General features: G+C 48.9%; 1 protein-coding gene across 1 annotated transcript in view; it reads right to left on the reverse strand.

The window, feature by feature from the left end:
* LOC104168310 (glypican-3-like) overlaps window positions 1-15,595 on the reverse strand; it is a 74,136-nt gene that overhangs the window by 30,791 nt on the left and 27,750 nt on the right. Inside the window, exon 4 of the mRNA XM_009708874.1 lies at window positions 12,875-12,995. Coding sequence (XP_009707176.1) covers window positions 12,875-12,995 — 121 coding nt within the window. The remainder of the gene's footprint in view (window positions 1-12,874; window positions 12,996-15,595) is intronic.

Genomic DNA, 15,595 nt, shown 5'->3' on the forward strand with positions numbered 1-15,595 from the left:
CTGCTTTGGAGTTCCACACCAGCCCATGGCGACGGGTGCCAAAAGAGGTGAACCATAGCTCCGAGTTTATATTGTGGCTCTTCAGCCATAAAAATGTTTTAGTTTTTACTTCTAGCACTCAAAATACCACCTCCTGGAACAGGAAAAATCCCTACTGTGCATCACTCAGGGTCTACTAGCTCAGCAGGACTCCCCTTACTGTCTCCACAGGCTCCAGAGGAGATGCTCTCAGCTGCCAGTAAATCAGTTTTCCTGGTCACTGTCCTGCTGGCACAAAGAAGCTGGTGACAGCAGTGAATTATTGGCCAAAGAGTGGCCCTACTTTATGGATCACCAGCTTAATTCCAGATTAGCTATCAAAACTGACAACATCCCTATGGGTAAAGGAAGACAGATAAAGACCCCTAAGTGCTGGCAGTAATTAAAATGAGTCCACACTGGACAGTAAATCTCTTTCGGCAGCAGAATGGGCTGCCAAGCCGTTATGAATTGCTCTGGTTTGGTGACAGCAGGCTGATGCCCAGGACAGGATGCTCCCATGGACATGGAGGTTAAGCCCTTGCTGGCACCACGGCAGGCAGAGGGACCAGCTCCCGTCTGCTCTCCCCCAGGCAGGGGAGGTGTCACTTCCCCGACCCGAACAAATGCTCATTCATCACAGGGCACATGTGAAAAACAGATTACTCAGGCTTTACGATCAGCTCATTCACCTTATATCCAGTTCCTTCCCCTTCCACCCCGCAGCTATTTATGGGTTGTTTATGTGCAGCAGTAGGAAGGAACAGGACGGTGTGGGTGCCAAGCAAGGCTGCGGGGTCCAGCCCAGCCTGCTGGGGACCTGGGCAGTCCCCATGTGCTTCTGGCTCATCCCCTGAGCCCTGCATCGATGCTGACACCAGAGAAATGCTGCATTTCTCTCTGTGAGCTGCTACAGCTCCTACTCCTCCTTTGCATTTCTGAGACCAAACTATCACCAGTCCTTCAGCATCCCTTCTAACACACCGCCATCCACCTCCATCAAACACAGACAGCCCCCAAACTCCAAAACCCCAATTGTTAAATCATTCATTGAACACATAGCTGGACCAGGCAATAGATGATGCCTTCAGCACCTTGCTGGAGTCTGCTCTGACCTTTCCTTGCCAGTATCAGACAGACTCCTAGGAGTTACCACTTCTCTAGAAGTGATGTAGGAATGCAGCTATTTACTGCAAACACCCCCTTCTAGCTCTTCTTTGCTTTGCCTGGGCTGACCTGCATCATGTCCTCAGTCCCAGTCTCTGCCACAGGGCCCATAACTGCTCCAGATCTGGTGCTACTTTTGTCAGAGCATCTCCTGAAGACGTCTGGTGCACAAGCCAGGAAATCTGTACCTTGATAAAGTGGGGAGCAGAATGCCACATTAATCTGGTGGATGTACTTTGAAACCTGCATCAGGCAAAGAGCTGGTATTTCAAGACCACTTGGGCTTTCAGACTGCCTGAAAGAATTAAACAAGGAAAGAAAGTAACCAAGACAGCTGTCCCACCAGGCACATAACACCCCATGCCTGTTGTGGGTGGAAAAGATGTTGCAAAGATGCTCCCTTCCTTGCTACCTGCAAGGGCTCCCTGCCTCGACCCCTTCCCACACCGTTTCTTTACAGGCATCATATCCCTGCTCTTTCTCCCTACAAAGTTTCTCAGTCTCCTACCAGCAGCCCCAGCTGCCTTCCCCTCTCCTTTTAACCCACTCTGCGTCACTAGACAGGAGAACCTGGACAAATTTCTCCACCTGTCAAGCAGTCACCCCTCAGGGGGTTGGCAACTGAGTGAAGGAGGAGTGTGGGAGCCTACGTGGGCCAGGACCCATCACTCCTATTATTCATATTTTCCATATTTGGTTTATGTTGAAGCAGAACCCCATTCTGCCATCCAAACCCTGCTCAGGAAGGCCCAAAGCGCACGTCACCAGAAGATAAAACATGAGACAACAAGCAAAGTAGGAGCACAAGGAACAAGAAGATAACACAGGTAGAGGTGGAGCATTCAACCACCTGATCGCCATCACATCCTTCAGGCATCTGAGCAGGGATGGCCTGGAAGGAAGGTGCCCTAGATGCAAGAGTATCTAGGAGGACCTGTAGGTATCATACCACCTTGAGACATCTGCTAAAAAAGCCCCTTGTTTCTGTAGAGGGAGACCAGCGTGCCCAAGGCAGGGCATGCAGCCTCCTCACAGCCCAGCCCGCGTCGGAGCAGCTCAGAGATTTCCTCTTGGCTCAGGCTCCGGCACACGTGGCTGCTCTCCGGTTGTCAGCAATGTCTGCCGGGGCTGCCGGCGAGACAAACATCTCGTCCTTGGCACCAGGTAGGAAATAGTGAGCCGAGAACTGTGCCGGAAGGATTTTTTTACCCCCTTCTCCTTCTGCCACTCAAGTAAGAAGCAAATCTCTGTCCCAGCCACTTCCCTTTTTCCCTAAAAGCTCCCAGTGGAGAGGGACTTCTCAAATCATGTATTTTTGTGCACAACATTTTCTTGTACAGAGGTTTCTGCCAGAGGGTTCTGCCTCCCGGGGGCTGCTCTTTCTAGCTTTACTTTTGCATGCACTTCACCTCAAGGCACTGGAAGCCCAAAAAGCACCTGCAAGCAATTCTGCTGAATGTCCCCAGCTCGACAGAGCTGTCACAGGGGACTGAACAACTGCTTCAATAAGCCAGTTACCTCCTATCAGACAAGACAACCCCAGTGCAGGGCTAATTACCAAGCCATTGATTTCACCAGAGACTTAAATCAGACAGGAGTAGGAGGACTCCATGGCAGACACCCCCAAACCTGTTAGCTAGGGAGGAGGGAGCAGTGGGTCTGCCTGCCCTGAGCACCCGCTGGCCACTGTGCCTCGCTGAGCCCTTGGATGTGCTTTTTGGGAGCTGGGGGGGTCGGTGGCCTCCATCTTCCCATGGCCATCTCTGCTACCTACAGCCACCGCTCCGTCCTGCCTGGAGAGCAGAGCAGGGGGTCCGCGGGCAGGATGGGGCTGGTGCTGCTGGGGAAGGTGCCCAGTTGGATCGGGGAGCCTCGAGCCCCAGGCCCTGCTGCCACAAGTATTTAGGCACTTCATGTGAAATAGGCATTCAACTGAGAGAAACCAGACCAGAAGTAATCCTGGGAATGGGGTGTCTTCCAGCCTCTGTGGTCCCTAATTAACAGCTGATGGCTGGACTGGCTCCTGGGCAAGGTCACAGCTCTCCTCTGCATTCAGAGCATAGCTGCTGCTTGCCTTCACGGATGCAGCTTTTCCAGTGTCAATATTGGCACCTAGGATGGGTCTACAAACAGCGTAAGGAAACATCCAGGCTCCAGCATGGGCACTGCTGATACACCAGGGTGCAACTCATCACCAATACTGAATGTATCCAACAGCAACAGACCCCGCAAGGCTCAGGCCTCCAGAGCTGCAGGCAAGAGGCAGGAGAAGCCCTGCCTGGGGTGGTTCTCCCACACAGATGCACAGCCACCAACTAAGCAGCTGAAGCAACTCAGTGTTTAAATTAGGTTCAAAGCTGGTGACTTTATACCCTCCCCCACTGAGATCCAACACTTGCAGAGGAAGCCCCGAAACGCACCTACACGAGTCTCACCCTCGGCACTTAGGAGCTTATGTGCTGCACAAAAAGGTCAGTAAACTCCTTTCCCACTGGTAGGCAGGAGGCATTCGGGGGGTCCTGCCAAAAATAAAAAAGTAACTTCCTGCCCATCGTGATATTTCTTGATGGCTCAAGCACCCATCCTCTGGCAGCTGCCTCCCACTTCCCCTGCTGACCGTGCTTCACAAGACAGCATCTTCTTACATGCGTCCTCAGAAAGGCCAGCCAAGCACATTTTCTTCTTTTAAATATCGTTCCCTCGCAATACAGGCAAGCAAGGCCATAGGCAATAAATACTGCAGCAACCTAAAACTTCCCTGTTTGCTCTCAGTTTTATGTGCTGCAAGGGCGTCTCTTGCAGCACATGCTCCAACAGCAAGGGCACTAAAATACAACCCAGCCTTTACAGTCAGTTACATGTCAAAACCAAGCTAAAAAGTTTAACGAGCAACAGCATTAACTGAGAGAGTCCTCCCGAGCCATCAGGGTTATTTACACCTGGCCCAACGCAGACAGGTCAAAGCAGTCTCACTGACTGGGGACAGGGTTTGCCAGCACAGAAACCTGCCTAATTACAGACATCTGCTTTGCCAGCAGGTATAACAAAAGGAGTGAGATTACAAATTATTCATTACCTAAAACGTACAAAACCTCTTGTACTTTCTGACAGCAGCACAGCTTGGATGGAAGCTGCAGCGGTCTGTGCCGGCCGCTGCCTCCACGGAGGTGGGATAGAGCATCAGGAGAGGTCCCAGGAGCAGCCTCAGCTTTTTACCAAGCCAAGCCAGTGCTTTTAAAAAAGGGACCACCCATTCCCAGATCAGAATTGCTGGGTGGGGTGTAGGTTCAATGCCTCTTCTGCTTCAGACCAGGAAAGCTCTGGTGATATTTCTTGCAAGAACGAAGCTGTTGAGACCAGAAGACAAACTGCTTCAGCCAGCTCATGTCTTTCTGCAAACAGTAGTAAGACACCTTACACTGCCCTTTCCATCAAAGGGATGCCAAACCAGCGAGTGCTTTCAGTTCCTTCAATACAAGATACACACAAGCCCATAGCAGGCTGAGCAGGCAGGGTCTGGAAGGACTCCTCCGCTACCCACCCCCAGCTGGTGTCATGGACCAGATACACATTAACATCTCTGGGAGAAAAAAATGCCGTAACCGTGCCTTGTTCCCCCTGCAGACAGAGTGGTTTGGTGAAATGGCAGAATTGCGCTGGTAAAATCCCCAGCTCTGACCTTGCCGGCACACGGAGCAGCTAGGGACGGAGCGGGAATCTCACAGGCGTCCTGGCTCACGGCAACACCGCCTGCACACCATGCCGCAGCTGGGCACAACGCTGCCGAAGCAAAGCCCGGGGATGCAGAGCAGACCTCCTGCCGGAGCTGGCCCTCCCTGCCCACAGCGGGTCTGACCACGCTGCTTTTTCCTCCCTTCCCCTGAGAACATCATCAAAAAGCAGTTACGTGATGTCAGGCTGGAATCAAAAGTAACATTATGGTTAACAAGGCTTTTTCTCAGGGGCGAAAGCAATCAGATTTGTTCTGCGGCCAAGAAGACCATGGGGTTATCTTCCAGGCCTGCTCTGGGTGGTGAAGATCAGCTCCCAGAATCCCAGTCCCCTCTCAGTCTGGACCACACTTTAAAAACCTTGATGTCAAGTCAAATTTTGGAGAAAAACACATAAATGAGAAACCTACCAATCATCCCACTAACGCCAGAGAGCTGCGTGCTTTATCACTGGGACCACTGGGGGGGATGCCTACATCGGACATCTACTGACTAAATTACCAGCCTGAATCACAGCACAAGGCGACACTCATACAATTAACTGTAATTAACTGTTAATTTGGTATCAACAGCTCCACTTACACCATGTTTTGCTGCACAAGGATTCCTCCAGGTTTGTTTCCTCCCCAACAGGATAAACTCCAGTGCTGGTACAGGATATCTGGTGTTTGTTTTAAAGCACTGCTGTGCATCAGCTGCACGTTTTGGACACAAAAGCAAATGAATCCCCTTTAAAGGTATTTTTTTTTCCAGCTGATTTCCACAGCATTGTTTGGAGGCTGATCCCTGCAGGACACACCTGAGGCACCTGCCTCCTTGCCGGAGCTGAAGCCACAGGGACAAAGTTGAATCCCTTTTCACGCACAAGTCCACAGCAACCAGGGAATTTCAGGGAAGGAGACTGATAAAATGCTATTTATGTTACCCAAAGGTTATGAACGCCAGACAATAAAGTGGTGTGGAAACCAGCCAAAACTGCCACGCATCCAAGCTCAGCCCCAGCAGCTTCCTGGTCTTGCTGAGAAAAGCAAGGAGCCGGATTCACTGCCTGGGAAAGCTTTGTTGCTCCTATAGTCTCAACTGAGCTAAACATCTATTCCAATACTAGGTAAGTGGTGAAACATGACAGATGAATAAAGCAATCCCTGGAAAGGCAAGTAGGATTAGCAAAAAGGAAGCACAGGTGAGACATTCCTTTTTCATACCGTTAAAGGAGATACATGGCTTTACACAGGAACGCATCTTTCCCTCTCCTTTCCTGTGTATTCCTGAAATTCATTGGCAAGGGAGAGACAAATGAAAGTAGGAAGGACAAGGAAACCTGTGAATCTCGTCTCAAAAAAATGACAGCTCTGTAGTCCCATTATTTACCAAAAAAAGGGATATGTGGCCTTGGACCAGAGGATTTGGGTGCTCCAAGGAAAATCCTACAATGAATTATTTTCTCCAAAAACTGGCTGATATGAGGACTTTGGATATTGACGGGCAATTTGGCACTACCCTCAATAAAAACAACCGCTCAGTAACAGACAGGGTTAGACAGGTTTACTCTGCACACAGGAGATGCTCAGGTCCTCAGCACAACTCATAATTTCTCTGTCACCGCACAGTACCAGAAATGTGACTATTTACTGCCCTTTCCTTGCTGAAAATGGGAAATACTTCACATTCCACAGCAAATGTAACTGCACAAGCAGTAAAAGTGTGGGGCTTAACAGCACACCCTTTACGCTCTCCTGTGTCATGCAAGACCTTAGGTAAAACACGCAAGAAACTTCAGCAAACACAGCCCAGATTACACCTCTGTTTAAAAACACGCATACAAACACACCGGGTCCAATTAATCTCTGGCTGTTAAAGAAAACCCGTTTCAGGTGACCTGCAGATACAGCGTTCCCACAACAAACCCGATAAAGCCGGGACGTTTGCAGATAGGCTCCCGACGGGCGATAGCCGGCATGGGCAAACGCCGGCTCTTACTGAAAAGGGGAAGGAAGGGATTGGGTTTAAAAAGCAACTCGACAGTCAAATACATTCAAATTTAATTGTGTTCTCGTTACAGAGGGTCACACTTCCCCTGATTTAACTGGCCTGGCAAAATCCTGTAAATCGCCACGTGTATACAGAGTCGGAGAGCATTTACCCAGCGTGTTAACGAGAGCCGAGGCACGGCTCAAAAGGACGATGCAGTTAGTCTTTAAATACCAGGCCTAGACTTGGTGGAGCTATAGATTATTTTGTGTAGTAAAAGAAGAATTAGCTGATCCATTCCAAAAGGCATTTATCATTAGAATAAAAATCTTCTGACGTTTTATTTAATAGCCTTAGTAAGAAATAATTGCAATGTCTGGTTGCTTTCAACAACATGTGGTTTTAATATTTTAATTGTTACAAACTGTTTAATAATGTTGAACAAAAGGCGTGTCCAAGTAATTATTGTATTTATTAACATTTCTTTTGAGGACTTGATAAATTATATTAAACATATACAGCACTTCAGACATTGTAGTGTTAACTTACTAAGTTTAAAAGTGGAAAATTAGCCAAAAGCTACTTGTTTTGGTGCAATTTAAATATTGTATTTTCAAGTGATAAGCATTGTGCATCATGTTATTTAACAATCTGGCAGTTTGTGCATTTTTCTGATTACTGTGCTGCTTCATCTGGTTGGGGAATTAAAATACAGTGGGAATAATAAACCTCACAAACCCTAGCAGGCCACAGAGAAATGCTGTTCCACCAAATCCATCAAAGTCACGGATTTTTCTGAAGAGGAAATATATTCCTGAAAACTCCCAAGCTCCCCAGGGTCTCCCACAATAAACTCAATAGTTTTCCCTGCTTTGAGCAGCCTGGGACAGGGTCCAGCGAAGGCAGCTCCCCAGAACCCCACGCCTGTCCCGGGAGCACCCGCTGCCACCCCAAGCTGCCCCATGCCCGGCGAGCACCCACCGCACCGTTTGGGGAGCCCATTCGCAGGTTCCCTGTGTGCCCTGAGCAGGGTCCGGATCCGACCCTTTGCCGCCCTGAGCATCGCTCCCCCCACGGTGGGGTTAAACCCCCTTCGCCAGTCCCCGATGCTCTGCCATACTCTGTACTTTGACCAAAGGGGTTGAGAGAGACTCGGGCACAAGGGCACGGCGCTGTTCCCAGGCCTATTTTGTTTACATTTGATTCAATCAAGTCGTGGCCTTTTGGCCTCTTTCCAAATTAACTTCTGGGTGACCTCCACCATGCCCTCTCCCAGCAGCCGGGCCACAGGGAAACAGCCCATTAAACTTACAAATAAATATAGGACATATTGGTTGATCAAACCAGCTTCAAACACAGCTATTTAAATGCTGGGGAATGCTTTTTTGCAAACTTCAAGTCTATTTTGTCTTCGGTCATTCACACCTCTGGGCCTCCTTAGGTTTTTTTTTTCCTTCCAGTTAGAGCTCCGTGTTTTACTGCCTCGTAAAACTTCTAAATTTTGTTCTCATCCTCCTGTAAACCCTACGAAGAACGACGCAAGGCTCTTTCACACGGGGCTCGCCGCAGGACCTGGGTCTTTACACCGAGCACATGAAGAAAGGCGACGAGATCCTGCTTGGGGGAACAGCTGTAATACTCCAAGAAATTGTGCGTTTCCCTTATTTTGAAGGAAATAAATCAAAGCGGGTTTCTCAGGGTCTGTGAAAGCATATTGCCTGGATTCCGATCCCCAAAGGGTTTATTTTTTCAAGAGCTTATATGGTAGTTAGATTTCTGGCTAGAGAATATGCAATATGATAAAAACACAGTCCCTATACGGGGCAATAAATCACAGATTGTTTGATGTGGAAACCAAAGAACTGTCAAACTCCAGTATATCTGAAATATTCTAAATGAGCCCTTAACTCGAGTGTCTGGAAATGTACAATATGTTTCCAGGCCCTTCAGTCTTGTAAAGACACATCTCCTCCAGATAAGTTTCCTTTTATGGGTTTTATTATTCATTTCTGGCAGGGTTTTTTCCCCCTTTTCTTCTAAAATTGCACTTTTCCTCCTAGAGATGGTCCTATGATGAATACCAGGATTTATCTAAGCATAAAAGGGGATCGGAACTGGGCACAAGCTTAAACAAGTAAGTGCAGTAAGGATGGGATAAAGCATCTGCTGCAAAGTTGCCAGAGCCCTGCAAGCACTGCAGAGAGCACACAAGTCAACTCTGGACAGAGAGGGACAGGAGGGAGGACCAAGAGCGTCACATCGGCTGATTCGGTACCCGCAGTCTCCATCCCTGCTGCATCCTCACACCAGCATCACTCAGGTCCGCTCTCCAGAACCTTTCTTGGAGGAGGAGGATCAATAGGTGGCCACCAGCATAGCAGAGCGCTCAGGACATGGGACACCACAGCTCCCACCTCCATGCATATCTGTTAAAATTTCAAGCTCATCCCCGTCTGTCAGCCATCCAAATGTCCCTGTGGTGGGAGGAAATTTGAGTGCTCAGAGGAAACAGCTCACCTTGTACACTGCTTTTTGCCTAGGGATGCTACCAAGTCACAAAAAAACTGAGCAAGACCTTGTGGTGACACTGAATAACCTTCTAGTTTCAATACAGTTTCCTCTGTGGGATGAGTGAAAACCCTTCTAGCTAGAAACAGACCCCATTCACTCTGGGAAATAAAAGTTAGGAACCAATTCCAACTCATTTTCCTGAAGGTGACCCTTGGCCTCCCAGCTGAGATAACAATGCTAATATTTATGGATGGGCTGTTCATGCCTCTGGGCACACAGCAAAAATAACTCAAATCAAAACTTGGTAGACATCTAACAGAACTGAACAAAAAGTAATCTTGACTTCAAATATGGCAATAATAAACCATCTTGCCCACCAACACACAAAAAAATGGCACCACCCACAATCATGCGTTCAGGTGAAACAAAAATGGTCTGGAGTCTTGGTGTGATGAGTAGGCACCACCGAAGCGGACTCAGCCAGAAAGGACTGTCTTGAGACAGCACACTACTTAGGCAGCCATGCTTTAATCATTTATTTATTTTAGCCTGATAAAAGGTGCTTGAACCAAACTAATACAATCTGGCAAACTTTTACTTCCCCTTCTCTCTGGATTAGGCTTTTCTCTCTGGGTTAGGTTTCCTACACTCCTTTCAGTTCCTATAGTTTTCGTTCTAACGCACAAACATCATTCTCATTTCAAACTACAGAAGTTCGATGAGAATTTCTCATATATATATATATGTGCACTTACCCAGATTCTGTTCAAGAAGACATGAACTAATGAGCAAGCACAATTTCCACACACAACACATTCGCCAAACTCAAGCAAGCTTGAAAATGTGGCGAACTGCTGAAAGAACACACATTTTTCAGCAGTGTGAGCCGCCTGGAATAAATCAAAGCCAAGTCGCTGGCAAATTACAGACATTAGCAAAAATCTACAAGTAAAAGTAAAAGCTGTGGAACCCTACAAAAATTGCATCAACTAGCATGGTTTCTAAGGTTCCCCACATCCACAAAATCCAAGCTGCATCTCTAACACAACACACCAGGATGATGTCTTCATATGGTACTAGATTCACAATTTACTGGTAGTCGCTTGGGGAATCCAGTTTACAGTTCCGAGCACTGCGAACACTTGAAAAGATGCTCTTTTCTCCAAAAGATTCCAGATGTTTGAAAACATCCAACATGGCTTAAAAGCCACTGTTGGCTTGAGCTTGGTAGATAAACAGATTTTCAGCCCTCCCCAGCCCAGGAGTCCCCACTGCTTCCCAGATCTGAAGCCAACACCTGAAAAACACAACTGTAATTCCTCCAGAGCTGCTGCTCCTTCCACATGTCCTACTCTTCGGGATTCAAGATGCATTCCAGATGTGAAGGAGAGCGCAAAACTTCAGTAGGCCAAGAAAATAAGTGTGATGGTGAGCTCTGACACCCCAAACCTCAAATTTAAGTAACCTCGGCAGTTACTTTCCCCATATATAAGCCACTTACCATAGACTACAGACCTTTCGCAGGAATAGCGAGGTTCATAACTAATTTTTACAAATCACTTCCCATTTTCTCCTGATTTTATTCTCAATTCCCCCTCTTTCTCAAACAGAACTTTACAAGAGGGTTTGATATTTTCAGACATTTACGTCATTTAAACCAAAACAACTCACCTGTCCCCCATAACACGTTCCACTCCGATACTGCAAGCCGAGGAGGGGAAGCACTGTAAGAGATCACGACTGAACTGACCATATTCACCCTCTTACCACTGTTTTTCTCTGAGCAGCAGCTGACAAAGACACTCTGCTGCTGCAAACAGCTAAGTTCAGCCCGGTGATGTTTACCCAGGATCTCTCGTTCCACAGATCTCTGCTCCTCAGCAGCCTGAACTGCTCAGAAAAGACCTAACTTGACCCAATCTGGCAGCCAGCATCTCACAACCACTTTATGTCAGCAGTTTCAAGTACACTAATAACCATGTTTTGTTCTGTGCGACTTTCTCACTGTGAATGGCAAAATATCATTATCACCTGCAGGTTGAAGCCTGCCCTCTACCCCATTTAATGGGGAGCTGATTATGCTATTTTTCCCCCCTCCTTTTAATAATTATGGGCTGTTGGCAGATGGCACAGCTTGGCACAGGGTGGCATGCGGGAAGGCAGAGCAGGCTGCGCTGCCGCTGCCCACGTTGGCTCCTGGGGACCCCAAATCTCTCGCTGCACCCCATTCCCAGACAGCACCTAATGAGGCGTGCCTGTGTCAGAGGGTGCGAGGCTTAAACGGGGAACTGCTATCAAAACAGTCCCTGGCAGTCACAGGAGCAGGAAAGCAGAGGTTAGCAGAAAAGTCGCTAAGCCAGCAACTCCAGACAGAGCCACCCTCGCAGCCCACCCAGCTGGGAAGCAAAGCTGGGCTTAACCCTGGGAACCCACCACTGCCCAAAGCCTCGTGCCGGAGTGACCCTGGACAAGGTCCCCACCGGTAAAAACTCTCTTGGGGGAGACAGGGCAGCTCAGCTCTATTAACAGACAGCATTACCGCCTGAGTATTTACCCTGTGAAGTCCCAGTGCTGTGTCCCTGGAAAGTAGACAGGTCCAAGCTATCAGCCTACTGAAAAACATCCCTTCTATGAGTTACTCAATGACACAGAGGAGAGCAGAGTCCAGAGCCAGATCCCAGCCCAGCTGGCCTGAGGCAGCGCTGCAGAAGAGCTCTGGGAGGCTAACAAGTGCAAGCTGAACACTGTGCAGAGGTGCCACCTAATCCCTTGGCAGCAGTGGGGCTTGTTCACAGACCTAACCTGGCCTGGCATGATGGGTAGAGACAAGATACTGCCTGTCCCAGCAAGGATGCCAGGTCTGAGACCGTGGGAAGGAAGCTCACTCCGCATGGTGAGTAGGTCTCATCCAGCTCTGCCATTTCCCCGTTCAACAGTAACTCACCCCAGTACTAACTGGGAGTAGATGTGCAGGCAGATACAGCAAAGAAACAGGTGACCCTCCCTGGCAGCCACGAGCCATCCCAAAGAGGACTCCGCCGACCAGAGGGGACATCAGGCACATGCCACATAAATCACTGCCAGCACTTTGTGGTTGGGGCCACCAGACCAGCTCCATCTTTCCTGGTCCTCCCGTGTGCAGGGGACAGATGCCCAGCAGAAGTGTGCTGCAGGGATACACATCCACGCATCGCCCGGGCACAGGCTGAGCCCTGGAGGGCTGCAACACACGTGCCCTGCAGCTCCCACCGCACCCACGGAGCACCACGCCAGCGTGCATGAATCAGGACCTGCCACACGTGCCCTGTGAGCCTGGTACCGTGCGGGGCTGAGGTGGCACTGGCTCTGCATACAGCTGCTGAAGACAGAGATGCCCCAGGTTGTCTGGCTGAGCCCAAAGAAAGTGTGGGGGAGGCCAAACTTATTTGGAAACCGCCCACTCTGGAGCCATCCCTGCTGGCACGCCTGCAACAAACCTGGTTGATGTGTTTCAGCTTGTCAATAATCTGGCTGATCACTGGCTCAGGACCTTTCATCTTCATCTCATGATTGCCAGGCTGAGCTTTTGCTCCGTTCCTTGTGATTTGGGGACTGTACCTGTGGGAATGAGAACAAAGGAGACCACAATGTGATTGGCTAATATAGAGGAGATCTTTAAAGTTCAGTACAAACAAAAGAAATCCCAAGATAAGCACCAGCCCCTTCCAAAACAAAGAGCGCAAACCAGTTAATAATGGTAAAGAAAAGGCAGAAGATTCCCATAAACACTTCTGCTCTGCCTTTGCAAAGCAGCAAGATGATGTACTTGTATCACTTGAGGACAATGAAGTCCTTTCCAGTCCATTAGTAACCAAGGAAGACATTAAACAGTATACAACAGGGATAAATATTTTCACATAACTTGCACCCAAGAGTCCTAAAAAAGCTGGCTCAGAAATTCTGGCTTGCTCATGTTTGTTTAAAATAAATCTTGGCAGACCACAGAGACTCCAGTACAAGAGCGGTAGTGTTGTGCCCATAGCCAAAAAAATAAATGAGTGGGATGACCCAGTTAACGGCAAGCTGATTAGCGTAACATCAACCCCCTTGCAAAATAATGACTATCACTGATGTGTGATTTCAATAATAAAGAATTAAAGCATCAAAATATAATTAATGCTGTCAACATTGCTAATGGAAAATAGGTGGTGTCAAACAATCCTGATTTCAGTCTTTGATGAGATCCAGCCTTGGGGATCAAAGTAACTGCTTAGACAGAATGTACCCTGACTTTGGTAAGGTGCTGGGCTCTGCACCATGCAACATCTCCATTTACACAGGTACCGTGCAAGTCGGTAAAGCACCCATAAAGCAGATTCAGAGCTGGTGGAAAGACCTCCAGATGCAGCTCTCCACACAGACCCTCCCTGAGCTGCCTGGGCAGCCAAGCCTGTGCTCAGCTTTTTCATCGGCAATTAGGAAAGAAATATAAATTCACTGCCTCAAAATTTATGGAATGGCAAAGTTTATCAGAACAATAAAAGTGAGAAGAAGTAGGACCGAGGGATTGCTGCATGCTTGCCTTTGGAGGAACGTGTTTCTACACTCAGTACCTGGGTAACAGCCCATGATGCTCAGGATGTAAGACAAGCACTTCCACACCAACCTCAAACTCTGCTTCAGAGCAAGCGGCTGCCACCACCGACTGCTGGCAGCCCCAGGCACACGGGTGCCTTCTCGAGCTGTGGGTTGTTGGTATTCATCACCGTCCCAATGACGGGGCTGCAGTACTCTACAAGCACAAAACAAGTCCTCGTCTCCAAGAGCTGACAGCCTGAGCACACGCTGCCAAACCCCGGCAGAGCCTACAAAAGTGAGAGCACTGAGATAACGCCAAGCATCAGTCTGCTTTACTGTACGTCTGTTTTTCCAGTGCTGTGGGTAAACACAATGAATATTCCTTTCTGCGATTCATCTCCTACACATCATGTCCTTACCCAACTCCCAGCACCAGCCCCAGTGACTGTTTCCCCGTCTGCCAGCTCCCCGCTCCCCTGCCCACTAATCCTTCACCCCACGCTGCCGGGTGAGCTCGGCCCATTTCACAGAGGCTTTGGGGAGGAAGTGGGACTTCAGCAGGGATTTAAAGGAGGGGAGGAAGACAGAAGGGATAGTGGGGCCAGCTCAGGGAGGATGCTTTGCTGGGGGAGAAAGCAAGAGGCATGGGGACATTCAGCCCCAACAGCTGTCAGGGCACACTGAGGGTTTCAGGCATACACAGGGGGTTGGCCCCACTTAAACTCTGAATGAGGAATGAGACCAACTCAGACATGTGGGGATGCAGAGGCAACCCTGGGTTTATACTGGTGCAGCAGGAAGCTGCCCCTGACTTGAAATATTTGCATCATTTAAAATACACGACTGAGGCCGATTTCCACTCCAAGGCTTTTTTGGAGCAGGAGTTATATGTACAGGAGCGCTCTGCATCCCCAGCTGGGTCCCCAGCACTGGGCAGTCCCCATACACAGCTCAGCTGAGGGCTGAAGACCCCGCGAGATGCTTCACTGAAAGAGATGACGGACGAAGAAGGATGGGAGTGTTTGTGTTTGTGTCTCTAACAGAGGAGCGCACGCCTGTGTATATTCCCGTTTCCAGACATAAAAAAACTCATCTAGGTACAGAAGAAGTGTCACTGCAAAGCAGAGAGATCAACCTGGGTCTCCCAAGCCCCACCAGCTCCTCAACACTGGGGCAGCTGCTGCACAGTCAACCCACCACGCAGCGCTTCAGCTGCATCACGGTGCTGCTCAGGCGTACCATACCGACTCCGACACCTCTGTTTTCCACCCAGACACCTTTCCCCATGCTGCGACCTCCCGTTAGGGCTCAACATTTTGCAAAACACGCTGATTTTTATTTTTTTTTTAAATAGTTGAATTATCCTAGGAAGTACAACACACAGCTATACCTCAGACACAATAGCTCCCAGCTCAGAAAAGCACTTATACATGTAGTCAGAGGCTTGTTGTAGGCAGAAAGCTAAGTGACTGGGAGAAGTGGGGCCAGAGAGCACCAGGCTGGATGCCAGCCTGCAGCAGCCCATGCCCAGGAGAAGGTCTGGTGTCCTGGTCCATAGGGTTGGTGGGACCGCATGCTCCGAGCACCATCTCGTGGGAAGATGCTGCTGCCGCAAGCACAGACCTGCCCAGCTCTGCAAA

Source organism: Cariama cristata, unplaced genomic scaffold (assembly GCF_000690535.1).
Source record: "Cariama cristata isolate BGI_N322 unplaced genomic scaffold, ASM69053v1 scaffold4621, whole genome shotgun sequence".
Lineage (NCBI taxonomy): Eukaryota > Metazoa > Chordata > Aves > Cariamiformes > Cariamidae > Cariama > Cariama cristata.